Source organism: Rhinichthys klamathensis, unplaced genomic scaffold (genome assembly GCF_029890125.1).
Source record: "Rhinichthys klamathensis goyatoka isolate OS25496 unplaced genomic scaffold, OSU_Roscu_1.1 h1tg000485l_1, whole genome shotgun sequence".
NCBI lineage: Eukaryota > Metazoa > Chordata > Actinopteri > Cypriniformes > Leuciscidae > Rhinichthys > Rhinichthys klamathensis.
Genome location: NW_026606972.1, coordinates 1,763,599 through 1,777,891, shown reverse-complemented (window position 1 = coordinate 1,777,891; position 14,293 = coordinate 1,763,599). Strand labels below are relative to the sequence as shown.

Here is a 14,293-nt window from a genome sequence, read left to right as displayed (position 1 = left end):
TTGCACATCATCCCTTTAAGGTTCTTTTCATTTTAAATTGAATTAAGAGAAAATGTGTTACTGCATAAACACAGTACCATGTGAATATAAATATTGTGAAGTGCAAACATATTATTTTTTAACAAGGACATATTTGACAGATTAAACTATAATCCTGAGGCCTAAACTGCAAAAAGGGTGGCCAAGTAAAAGGACAGAGATGCCCGTCGTCGTACCCAACTCATGTGTTTCTGGCACGCAAGTCAGTTCATGTCCAAACATTGACATTCCCTTTGGACAAAAATGTTTTCATGCATTTTCTGATTTTCTGCAGAGCCGGACAGTAACGGATTACATTTACTTGAGTACAGTACTTAAGTACAATTTTGAGGGATCTGTACTTTACTCGAGTATCATTTTTGGGGAGTACTCATGACTTTACTCAAGTACATTTGAGAGGCAAATATTGTACTCTTTACTCCAATACATTTCTATCCATAACCGTGAGTACCCGAGTAAAAAAAAAAAAAAAAAGGTAAAAAAAAAAGCAAAATCTCGGAAACCCTCAATTTGTTGTTTCCCTCTCAAACGTGATTGGATTGTGCAGGCGCCACTGATTGGGACAGCCTATGAGCAATCACTTTCAGCTTTCCGCCAAAGTCAACTCCATGGTCAGATTTTATATTACACATTAATGTAAGCCAAGCATTTGGTTTGATGTTCTTGAGTATGTGGTGTGTTTAACACAGTCAGGTTCAAATGTGGCAGTGGCGTAGCCACGAGGGATTTCTGATTTCTTAAAAAAAAAACTTTAGGAGGCAAAATATATTTTTACTGATTATGTGAATTACACTGCGCAAACCAAAGTAGGCTACTACCCAGCGAATGAAGAAGGGTTGGCGCTTAGTCTCCACAGTACATAAAATATTAATTTTGTTTTATTTTATTTTTCCGGTTTGCATTTATGAGGAAAAAACAATGTTATGGACGTCGTGTTCTCCGTTACGGACGTGAGCGCTCTGAAAGCGGCATAAAAAATGCTTTAAAACTTTCACGGCGACATCAAACAGAAAACACAAAACCTTTCTTTAACCTGAATGTCGTTTTGCATTAATTGTATCTTAATTTTAATCAATGTTTCATCAACCAATTGCCTGGGTTTAATAAATAAGAAGTAAATAGCAGACGATAGATAAGAAATGGAGGCGCCGGCGCGTGAACTGGATCTCGTCTCATAAATGAACCGAAACTCAGTGTATAAGGTAGCCTACTTGCCTCTCACAGACATGTCTACTTTTAAACAGAAAAAAATCAAAACGAAAGAAAACAGACTACAGACTGCTCTCTGCTTATGTAATCCGTATGAAATGTGCATTTCTCTCTGGCTCGTTCACTGCTGAAGATCGCGAGTCAGCATCGTCAACTTCATCTAGCCGACACTGACAAAGAAAACACTTGTTTATTAACAAGTGTTTATTAATAAACAATTAAAATATCTCCTTGCTATATTTTACATATTCATAATCATTCCTTTTGCCGGTTCTATGTGACAGCTTTTAGGTGCTTTATTGGCAGCGCCACCCTTACATGTGGTGTGTGTGTGTGTGTGTGTGTGTGTGTGTGTTGTCCCCGCATTTAAAGATGGGACCCCCAAAAATTAAATTAAATTAAATAAAGGTATTTTTACATGGTAAAAAGATGAAAATGACTTGATTTTACTTTCAATTCCTTTTACATTCTCCAAGGTATTAACATTAACATTTTTCATAACTCCATGTAGGACGTTTCTGTGCATAAATGTAAGCACTGTGGCAGTAGATTAGTAATGCAATATTTAGAAAATCTACTCTTGTACTCTTGATACTCAAGTACTTTTAAAAACAAGTACTTTAATACTTTTACTTAAGTAGACATCTGAATGTAGTACTTTTACTTGTACTTGAGTAAAATTTAGCAAGGGGTATCTGTACTTTTACTCAAGTAACAAAGCTCTGTACTCTGTCCGCCTCTGATTTTCTGTTTTCTGTCATATAAAGTGAAAATATGAAGCACCAAGAAGCAGTTTTAATTTCTTCTGATATTTAACAGTTTAACAACAAAATACTTGTTAAGTGTTGGAGAGCAACCCAGTTAGTGTAGACCTGGTTACAGAATCTGATTGGGGTCTTGATTCAGAGGGGGATAAAAGTTATTTGCGGTGACACATGGTGCCCCACATAGATGGCCACAATTGATATTATTTTGGGGAAAGATCTAGGCTAGGGCAGCTTTCATTGGCCAAGGACCGCCCAAGAGAACGTCTGACTGACCTGTAAAGCAACCAATAACAGTTTGTCTGGTTCTGTGTCATGTTTGGGGATGTGAAAATGTAAAGTCGATGTCCCTACGATAACAGGCAGATGTGCATGTAAAAAATTATTCATTCAAGAACGTTGTGCAAATTTACTGCAACAATGGCGCCGCAAACTTCACATACTTTTGAAAATCCAGCATTTGGTTGATCCTGATCCTGAAAGTGCTCACTGTCACAGTTGTAAAAATGATGTCTTTCTTCTTCCATGAGGGGGTTTGGCATCAAGACAGCTTTGTTTCCAGGCTAATAAGTACACGCGTCTCCCGTAAATCCTGTAGAATTCAACCAATCAAATGACCAATCAACCAATCACATTTTGTGTGGCTTATGCATCAGACAATCAACCAGCGATCTGTGGGCCTGGCGTCTGAGGCGGAGACTATATAGGAGAGACCTAAAACAAAACTGCGTCGTTTTATCTTATAAAGTCGATATTCTTCCTTCGAAACTATTCCCGGATGGATCTACCCACACCTAAAGAGCTAATAAAGGAAATGATTAGGCCCGATATTAAATATTAACACACAATCATTAGTTACTAGGACAAAGACAGAGCATAAGGCTGATCTGGCCTGTGTTAAAAATTAAAGCCACACTCCAGGTCTAAATATATACTGTACCTATTATTATCATCAGAATCACTATTCAGGTTATTACGAACAATGTCAGCTCAAAGTCCTGTTTATTCTGTCCATGTCTGCATTTATAATTTATGATGTTGATAGTATATCAACAATCTGAATAATGAACCGAAATGTACTGCAGCTACTATATCCCCTGAGGAGATTTTTATAACACTGACTTGTATCAGATGGAGGCTACAGGACAGCAGAGATCTGAATAGAGAATGCCTTTTAAACTGCAGTTCAGTTTCTGAATTTGAATTGAGGTAGCAAACAGAAGCAAATGGATTCCAAGTTTGATTCTGAATGTAAAGATATTCAATTAAAATAATGTAATTTTGCACGATAAAGGCTCAATTTGTAAGTATGAAATTTAATATTTAAATGTCATCTGCCTTACAGACAGGGACAGCTATAGATTAAATGAAATAGAAATAACATTTGAACCCTATGGTGGAAGAATTTAGAGGACAGTGAGATCCATATTGATAAACAAATCTTTCATTTGACATTAATGCATTTATTTACTTATGTATTTATTCATGCTTTTTTAAAAATATTTATTTATTGATATGACACTCAAAATCTTCCTTGGAAAATAAGTTTTTGAATAGTAATTTCATGAAATTCCTTGTGTGAAGTTAGGGGTCTAATAACCGGGGTCTAATAAGCGTGGGAGGCGGGCGCCCTAATAAGGACACTAAGGACCGCAGCCACTAACGCCAGTCGCTAGCGCACCTCTTGAAGCCAGGGGAGTGAGGTTTACATGCACAGCTCTTACTGGCCTACATCCGTTACACTCACCCCCCTAAACCTCACTCCATCCGGGTCACGGCACCAAATTTAACCGGTCCTACTCGACCCGCTCCGAGCGGGATTTGAACCAGGGTCTCCGGTTGGCGCGCTAACAAGGATGCTAAAGGCCCGGGTATACTTTATTGTCCACGTTCCACTCAACTGTGCAAGCCATATCAAATGAAACTACTTTGGGCATGAGCGCGGAAAGACACATTAGGCACGTGCGCACTATCTAGTGAGATTTACACGCACAGTTACACTCAACCCTCTAAACCTCACTCCCATCCAGGTCACGGCACCAAATGTAACCAGACTCCACCCGATCCGAGTGGGACTCGAACCGGCATCTCTGGCGTGGGAGGAAGGCACACTAATAAGTACACTAAAGACCGCAGCCGCTAGCACTCCTCTTGAGGCCAGGGGAGTGAGGTTTACACGCACAGCTCTTACTGGCCTACGTCCGTTACATATAGTATTATAAAGCTTATGAATTACAATACTTTCTCATCATACTCATCCATCTAACAGACATCTTGCATGGAAGGGACAGAACATTAAGGGAAACCACAGAGAAAAAAAAACTAAACTCTCACTCATATTTTACCCCTTAATCTCTATACCTCCACCAACAATTGTACCATTCCCAAGTGGCAATAAAACCCACCAGCATCACTCAGTGTAATCCCAACAGAGGGATCCATAACAGCACCGCACACCCTGATTTCAGTAAATGCACAACAGAGCTCTCTTTGGCATCGCCTGCTAGGTTGTATGAGGTCATTTAGTGCAAGTTGTGTAGACTAACCTCACTGACATGGCATGTTGCCTTTTTCATATCTTTTCCCCGCACACAAAAAAAGGCAATCCTTATCCTCCCTTTGACACTCTGCTTCCCTTGCTCTTTCTCTCTTTTGCTGACTTACTCATTCATCTTCTACCTTTTAAAGAGCGTGTCCTCTTCAGCTTCAGAGTTGGGCTAACTCTGGCAACTCCCGTGGCTGTGAAAAGATAGTGTTGTGTTGCTAGGCGACGTCTGAGATCAGTTAATCTGTGGATAGTGTGTACAGCATTTACCCTACCTGCCCGCTCTCTAGCTCACATCCTGGGGGGTGAACCATGAACTGCTGATGACCCCATGCACGAAACACGCAAAAAAACATGCTGTCAGATGCATGACAGCTACTGGCTGATTAGCTAGTTGGCTATATCAGCCAATATTTAATATTGTGCATCCTGCATATTTTCCTGTTTTTTTTTCTTCTTCTCATTTTGATTACTTTTTTCATCATAATTAAAGACAATAATTTAATAACACTGTTAAATCTTTACCAAATCTCTAAATGAATATTCATAATTCATATTGTACATTATAATGTTGTGATGCCTTAATTTATATTTTTTTATTTTTGGTTTTAGCATTTTATTTAAAATGTATTTAGACAAAATGGTATAGAATTTTAATAATGACTATTTGTCAGTTGCACTGAAAAAATAGAAACTTAAAAATGGCAACATAATAAGTCAATGCTTTTACGTTCCTTAGATAAAACTTTTAAAACTTTTAGATAAAAACTTTTGCAGTCCCCCCAGAAACTTTGCGTTCCCTCTGCGTTCGCTCACAAAACCTTTTGAGCTCTTTACGAGCGAAAGCACAGTTTCTTGTGGAAACGCAAAAGTTTTTGCGAGGGAATGCAAAGTTTCTCTGGGAAACGCAAAAGTTTTTGCGAGGGAAATGCAACATTTTTCTGGGAACGCAAAAGTTTTTGCGAGGGAATGCAAAGTTTATCTGGGGAACGCAAACGTTTTTGTGAGAGAATGCAACGTTTTTTGGGGCAGCGCAAAAGTTTTTGCGAGGAAATGAAAAAAGTTCCTCAGGAGAACACAAAAGCATTGACAAATAATTTCTTTGAGTGGGGTTCTGTATTATTCCCGCCTTTTTATTTTTCAAATCTGAATATCAAAGCCACCTCATTAGACCTACTGATTTTCTGGAACTCATCCAACTACACAGACTGTCAACACACTCTCAACAGGTACATTTCTTTCTCCAAATGTCTATAAATTTTAACTTTCAAATTGTAACTGGTTTCATACCAATCTTTTTCAATGTCTTTTTCTCTTTTTAGTTTAACAGAACATGTGTGACCAGCTCTGTTCAGTTAAGGATACTTAAGGATACTCTCCACTAAGTAAAAATGAAAGAATACAAGTTTAAACTGTCACTTTTTGAATTTTAATAATCCTATTTCACTCTATATCATGACTCTTGTCTTTCTGTCCATAAAATTAAGACAATTTTTTTTTTTTAAACGCCTTAGGGTGAAGGGTGCTCATTCCTTTTCCTGGATATACCTTCCTGCAGAGTTCAGTTCCAACCCTGATGCAACAAAATGTAGATATCCAGCTACAGGAATGAGCACCTCCTAAGGTATTTTGCATGTGCTGTTGTGGTCAGAAAATGTGGAAAACTTAATGGATTTTTGAAAAATAATCACTGTAAAATATATTCTGATGTTAGACTGCTTTTTCAAATTTATAACAAAAATGGGGAATCTCTCAGACTTTGAAATGTAACTTTTTTTCTTGTCATCTTAGGTGCTTCCTGGGCATCAACCCTAAATCCAACAAGAAGCAGGGTGGCATCAATCAGCAAGTTTGTTCTCCGCTGCAAAAACATGTGGATTTTGAATGGATGGCAACATAAGCAGATTTTGTGTTGTGTCTTTCTCGCATGAAACCTGTGTGTTGGGGCTCGAGTTGCTGTTTTATTTGTTCCTGTCCTGCCTTGCTCTGTTTTTTTCCCCATTTGCTCTGGTCATTGTTGGCTCTCTTCATTTTCACCTGCCATATTGCCACTGAATATGTTGGACTGCCCTTCTGGTTGAGACCTTCACTTCTACCTGGCTATTGTTTTGGATTTTCCCTCTGACTGTGTTTATTGGACTGATATCTCGTTGCCAACTCCTGCCCGCTCTTACACTTATATTCAATTGTATATTCCATTGTAAAAATAAAACAATTGAGGAAAGTATAATTTAATCTTTTTTTTACTACTTTTCTGTCATCAAATTGCATTACTGTATTTAATTGTAAGTTTACAGTTAATTGCTACTAATTGCATTACTTTTACAGCTGAAACAATAAATTACTGTACAAGTTACAGCTGATATCTGTATTTATACAGTTATGCACTGTGAAATTACAGTAATTATGTGATATCATTAAACACAACTGTCATTTTACTTAGTTAATTTTAATTAGTAGCCAGTATTTTACTGTAAAATCACAGCAGAATTTTTTACAGTCTATGAATATATTTCACTTGAACTTGGTCTTCATTACATCTATTTTCTGTTTCTGTTTTGTGTTTTACTTCTTTATGTATTTATTTATTCATGTTCAATGTCAGTTGTCATTGATGTATTCAGCTAAAGTGCAAGCAGTGGTTCTTGATGCTGCTCTCAATGTCATTCTGCTGTTTTGGTTGTGTTTGTGTTCGATGTTGCTTCTTGCTAATACCACCTAATCTAACTAAAGCCCTGTAATCCACTTAAAATGAGGTTATGAGGGTGCTGCTGGATCCGTGAGGATGCTTTTATGAGAATGAGTGGTCTTCATGTACTGCTGCGACCCGGCGTCTTACATTGAGGAAACAAAAACACTTTAAAAGGTGAATGCAAAACTCTTTGCAAAAAAACTCTCCATGCTTTTGATATAATTAATTCGATTGAAAGTCATATCTGCCATCTGGCCTTATACTCATATTAATTTTTTTATTTATACAGCTGCAATATGTGGTCGCTCCATATCTCCTGCTTTGGTTCAGAATGAACAAATCACCTCACATACTAACCAAGGTACTAACACACACACACACACAGTTCTTCAATACGTTTACAGTTCTTTAGTGTAAATCCTCATATTTGCTGAGATCAGAGTTAGCTGCTCTTTTGCTCAGTGAGCTCACCTCCCCTCCGCTGCATCCAGACAGCAAACACTGCATATCTTTTTATAACATAGAAATCATAACCTTAGGCCGGGAGTAATCTAACCTGCAAAAAGTTATTAAAATTCTATTTATATTGTCAGAAGCTTTATTTCCTCTTTGCCATTTGATGATGATGGGAGAACCCTTTTTAAGAACTGAGATATTGACCTAATAGTGTCAATCTTTAAATGTTTACATTTAAGACATCATCTATCTATCTATCTATCTATCTATCTATCTATCTATCTATCTATCTATCTATCTATCTATCTATCTATCTATCTATCTATCTATCTATCTATCTATCTATCTATCTATCTATCTATCTATCTATCTATCTATCTATCTATCTATCTATCTATCTCATGAAACTGTAACTTTCTTGTCACTCATTGATGCCTCTCAGCTCGTATCCACTGTGCGGGCTCGGACTCCTTGTATGGAGCGACACGAGTGATGATGATCGCGCGCAGATGGGTGGGGGGCGTGTGGAAACTGATCCGCCACGGCGCGCACGGTCTAAAACAGACTCTTTAACCTACTGGCAAACCGGAGAGACACGGAAACGCCCCACACCTGACTCCCCCTAACTGTCACCACACCTCTGGAGAAACATCTGAACTAATTCAACAGAGCAAAGGCAGAAGTAGCTGGAGGGACCAAAAGCATCTGTGATTTGTTTGTGGAAGTATAGCGCGCGCTCATGGCGGCAGCTCGGCTGCTTTAGGAGGGTTACTTCAGTGGATTTTAGTGGGAGAAACTAAATGATGTCAGACAGAATAATGGATACACTCAGATTGTCTGCTGCTCTTCTTCTACTTCTGTCTTTATTCAGCTGTGGAAGCGCTATACAGTTTCCCGACTCCCAACTGTAAGTAGGCTAACGTTACCGTTACACAAAACAAAACTTGCTAAACTGAGTCGTTGCAGTTGTTGATATCAACAATTATTGTTGGGTTTGAAAGCAAAAGACTTTGAAGTTTTTGTATTTAAGAGAGGTATAGAGACTGGTACTCTTCCAACCACAAGTTGCATTTAAAACAGTTAAAACGCGTTCACATGGGTCGCGTTCCGTCTGCGCTATTTTTATCACAGGAGTATTTTGTCGTGAGACTGATGTCTTTGCTCGATTCGTCGTGTTTCTACGGCGGTGTGCGAAGACAGTTTAAAGGGATAGTTCATCAAAAAAAAAAAAAGAATTCCGTATGTCCTATTTATTTAGGCTACTCACACTAATGTCGGTAGCCTATTTTATTTCTTCTGAAAAAAAGACATTTTGGAAAATGTCTTTACTATGCAATGACATTTAATGACTGAAGATGTCAAGCCTCAAATAACATAAAATTACCATAGAAGTAGCCTATCATAAAAGTGGTTCACACGACTCGATCACTACATTTCAAGGCGCATGACAGCAATGTTTGTGTTTGTGAATGAATGATTCATTTGAGTCGGATCTTTTCAATGAATCACGTTGATCCAATTCACAAAAATGTAGGCTATTTCTGACCAAATCGGTTCTCAAGTTCAACTTAGGCTACTGACTCCATACTCAGGAGGGGAACACTCGTTAAAAGTAGCTAAATGGATGAGATCATATTGTAGCTTAATATACCTTATGTAGCCACGCCCCTTTTCTGTCTTCCGGTTTGTATTTCCACAGCATGAAGGTAAGATCTTACAATTTATGAATGAACTGTTGTCTACTGACATTTTGTTATGACTTCCACTTTAAAGGTCCTGTTCTTCGCGATTCCATTTTTCAAACTTTAATTAGTGTGTAATGTTGCTGTTAGAGCATAATAATACCTGTAAAATTATAAAGCTCAAAGTTCAATGCCTAGCGAGATATTTTATTTAACAGAAGTCCGGCCCTTTCAAATCATACAGCGAACGGCGGTTTGGACTACATCCCTCTACATCCTTTTTTAATGACGTAACTAGAACAGTTTTTTGACTAATCTCCGCCCATGGGAATACACAAAAAAAAGGGGCGTGGTCTTGTTGCGCTCCCACGGAGAAGAAGCACTTCAGCTGCGCATGCATCTCCAATTTATGGTAAGAGGCGTGACCTTTCCGGGCAACGTGCGATAAGCTGCTGTCGAATCACAACACAGGAACCGCTGGCACAATCAGAACTCGTTACGTATTTCTGAAGGAGGGACTTCATAGAACAAGGAAGTCATCAGGCCGTTTTTTGGACAGTGAAAACAGCGGTATACAGATAAGTCAATTGTGTGAAAAATACTGTTTTTTTACACACGAAACATGAACACATGTTATATTGCACACTGTAAACACAATCAAAGCTTCAAAAAAACTTGAAGAACGGGACCTTTAAACATCACAATGCACATGACAACTTTCGTTAACTCTATAATAAGTAAATCCACTTCACCTGCTAAATACTCTTCGACAGCGATACAATAGAAATATACAGGGCTACCGAAAAAACGGAAGTTCAAAGACAAAATTCTAAAGATGGCTGTGCGCTTGTTTCTCTATGCATAAGGCCTACTAATTTTAAAAAGCTCAATGTAAATCCCTTAAAGGGATAGTGCACCCAAAAATTTAAATTCTGTCATTTCGTTCCAAAACGGTATGACTTTGTTTCTGCTGTGGAACATTAAATAAAGTAGGCCTATTTTGAGAAAATGTCTCAGTCCATATAATGGAAGTCAATGGTAAGTAACCTTCAAAATATCTTCTTTTTAAGTAAAAGTACTGCAGAAGTCATGTTTGGACAGACAGGGTGATTTAAAAAAAAAAAAAAATAGTGAACTGTCCCTTTAAATGTTTAATTTTAAATCATAAATGATAAAATTTAAGTGTAATTCTTTAACAAATCAAGTTACTGCTTTTTGTGTGTGTGTTGTAAAGCACGAACGCGCCACCTGTGTCCTCCTGTGAGTTATTTTTAGTTGACCAGAGCCTGTCAACTGTCCATATAGCCTAATTTAAAACTCAAACATGTGAAACCTGGGGGCTGTTCCATAAACCAAGATTAGAGTATAAGCCAGGCTTATTTCGGTTAGTCAGGCTTATTTTTGGTAGATTCGGTTTCATAAATCAAACTTAAAAAAGTTCAAACTCAGTTACCCTGGCAACTTATGCTGGGAAACTAGCCTGGTCCAGGGCAGGCTAACTGTCAGGCTAAGCCTCAGTTGTTACACAGATCCTCAACACTGACCGACAAGAACACAATGATATTACCACTGACAGTCTCTAATACCATTATTGGACTTTATAAATACACAGTATACAGAAAATCAACTTAAATAAGGCTACAATATAGACACATATATAAGGCGTTTTAAAGTTGTCCGTTTAGGACATGTCATTTTTGTAATAAAGACATTTTAATTAAGGAATGCCTCGGTTATCAGAGAATTCTTTTTTCTACACAATATAAGGCTACAATATAGACACATATATAAGGCGTTTTAAAGTTGTCCGTTTAGGACATGTCATTATATTAGCCAAATATTCAATATTAAATAAGTAGATAAATAAAATTACAAAAAATTGAAAGACATAATAAAGTACATAATATATATAAATATATATATATATATATATATATATATATTTATATATATTATGTACTTTATTATGTCTTTCAATTCAAACACATTTAACACAATTATACAAATGGACAGTTCCTTTAAAGACATTATTTTCCCCCAATAAATATTCCTTATTTTTCCTTCTACTTTTTTTTCTTTTGTGATAATACCAACACATACATATAAATAAAACAATAAATAAATATTAATAAAAATATAACATTCACATATATCAAACTCTTATAATGAATGACACATAATTCCTAATAGTTATTCAAGTAATATTATTTAAATATCAAATATTCAATATTAAATAAGTAGATAAATAAAATTACAAATAACTAGAAATAAAAGGGAAGGTTACATAAAAATGTAGTAAATGTAGGCCAATATATATTCCTTTATTTTATGGAATATTCTTTGATTTTAGAGTTGCACATATCTTTTCAAAATGTATACATTTGTTCTTAATTTAATGTTATCCTCTCCATAATGTACTTTAGAAACTAAATCTAACCACTCATTTAAAACTGGGGATTCTTGCTTTCTCAAAAAAAAAATCATTGCATTAAAAGCTGTAATTCTCAGCATTCTAAATAAGTATAGGCCTATATCTTTATTAGCATAGGTCCTATACCCAAAACTATATTTTGTATCTTTATATATTTAGTTTCTTAAAAAAAATCTTCCCTGAATTAGGCTACTTCTGTTCAATTTTTTTTATTTAGCCCTATTAGAAGTATAAAATGAGTGTAATGAGCTAGAAGTTCACTGCAACTTATCCAACATCCTAAAGAGAAATTATTATAATTAGAAGATATTTCTAGTGTTCTAAAATATCGCATTTTAATTTTCCAAGCAAAATGTATATTTTTTAATCAGAATTATTGCGCTCCTATTTGGCGCGCATGCGCGCAGCAGCGCTCGTTCAATATGAAGATTAGCAGCAAAATGGATACATTTGCACGACTTTCTAACATTTACAGATGGAGAATATAACTGTAAAATGTAATTTTTGCACTGAGGGGAAAAAAAAAAAACATGTCACAAATGCATAAAACAGCACAAAAACTACGCTGTTTGATGATGGATCGATTTGATCCACGATCGACCTCTAGGGCTGCTTCAGAAACGCGTGCACACGCAATTATCTAGACTAGATAAACCTGGATCAAATTAGTGAGATTGTGTGAACTTCAATTACCTTTTATGGAACCACTTTAGCCCCAACTTATTTGTTAGGCTCATTCAAGTCCGGTGTTGGAGTTTAATCCCCGCTTTTCTAAGCTTCATTTATGGAACAGCCCCCTGGCCTTTTTATCGTAATATTATGTAATGAAACTTACCTCAGATGCTGACAGTAGCAGCCTACTATCCGCTCTCTTGCAAGTGCATGAGAGCTGCTCAAAGATCATGTTCTCCATCGAGTAAATATAGTCTCATTTGCTGGCCTTAAACTACAGTTGTCAGGTGTGGTGTGTTTCACAACATCTTCAAACTGATATATATCCCTCTCTATGACAGATTGGACACAAGAACAGCTCAAGGCATAGAAGCAATCTTCTGTCAAATGCAACCAATCTGATTCCACTCTTTGCTTGAGATTGTTTCGGGTTTAGACAGAATTTGGTAATATGTAAATCAGAGTCTGATGTCCTCAGGCCTGTGTCTGATCTGCGTTGTGAACTTGTACCTGATCTAACAAGTTAAAGTTGACATGAGCTTCAAAAATTAGTCAATTTACGTTCTTTATGCATGTTCTAGTCTTATTAGGAATGGTTTGTTATTCTAAATTATAAAAAAAAAAAAATCGAATAACTTTTGCTTGTAAAATCACTTTCAGCTTACATCATGAATTATGGTTCATTCTTATATTAAACATCCATTTTCCCATCAACAAATCTAGACCCAATGAATAAACTGACATCCTGCCTCACATATACTAGGGATGCACCGATTTGAAAAAATGTGTCCGATAACCGATAATTCTATATTTGAAAGCCGATAACCGATATATTGGCCGATAATCTAAATCCAAATTTATTTATTTTTTGGGAGCCTGATTACAAAACAAAAGTCTCATAATTAAATCCATGTCCCAAACACACAATTATAATGATCTTCTCATTATAATTTTATGTAGCCTATATGACTTGCGCTGCATGTTGCACTTAACTGTATTTCGTTTTTTGAAGTGATTCCAATCATATTTCAAGCAATTCAAAACCATCATGGCCAACAGTGCACATCTGAAGTGTCTCAGCTGAAGGAAATAATCCATTATTTACCGGATTTAATATATTGGCTCAATTTTCTTATTGGGCCGATAATGAAAACATTAAAAATGAACATATTTTGTCCGATGCCGATATATCGGGCATCTCTAATTCCTACTTGTATCATGATAAATATTTCACTTTGCGGAAGTAAAATGGCTTTAGAACAAGAAAATAAATTTCTGTCAGGGAGTTTTTTCTTCACTGCTGTTCTTTGTTGTCGTTCTGAGGCCCTCTTCCTCCTGATCTGCGTGACTGCATCTTTGAGCCCAAACCCTAACCTCCTAATGCCAGAGCCTGTCTGCTTCAGATGCTCTATGACTGCGCTCTCCTCCCTAATCTCCCCCACCCCTTCTTAGTGTCTTGTGGCTTTTGCTGTGCTGTGAGGCAGATGATTAATGTCCTCAGATCTGAGTCTGATGTCACCCGGTCCGCCCATGACCGCTTCTTGAGAGAAGCACAAAGCAGTTAGCGCACCTGTGCACTTTTTTACCATTATTTATGAAATGTTATGTTATGAAATGTCATCTTCACTTCTGTGAAAGTTTGGGACCTGTCCTCCTCTTTGTATTTCAACTTCGTGCATTTTATGTTAATAAACAGACTTTTAGCTGTGAAAATAAGTGGTTGTAGAACTTAAGTAAACTGTTTATTTTGAATTGAATTAATCTCCTTCATATTTTCATGCATCCAATAACTTAAAAATTCAC

The 14,293-nt window shown here is 36.8% G+C and overlaps 1 protein-coding gene across 1 annotated transcript in view; it reads left to right on the top strand.

The window, feature by feature from the left end:
- Positions 1 to 8,266: 8,266 nt before the first annotated feature.
- cacna2d1a (calcium channel, voltage-dependent, alpha 2/delta subunit 1a) overlaps positions 8,267 to 14,293 on the top strand; it is a 77,958-nt gene continuing 71,931 nt past the window's right edge. Inside the window, exon 1 of the mRNA XM_056237234.1 lies at positions 8,267 to 8,612. Within this exon, the coding sequence (XP_056093209.1) occupies positions 8,506 to 8,612 (107 nt within the window). The 5' untranslated portion in view covers positions 8,267 to 8,505. The remainder of the gene's footprint in view (positions 8,613 to 14,293) is intronic.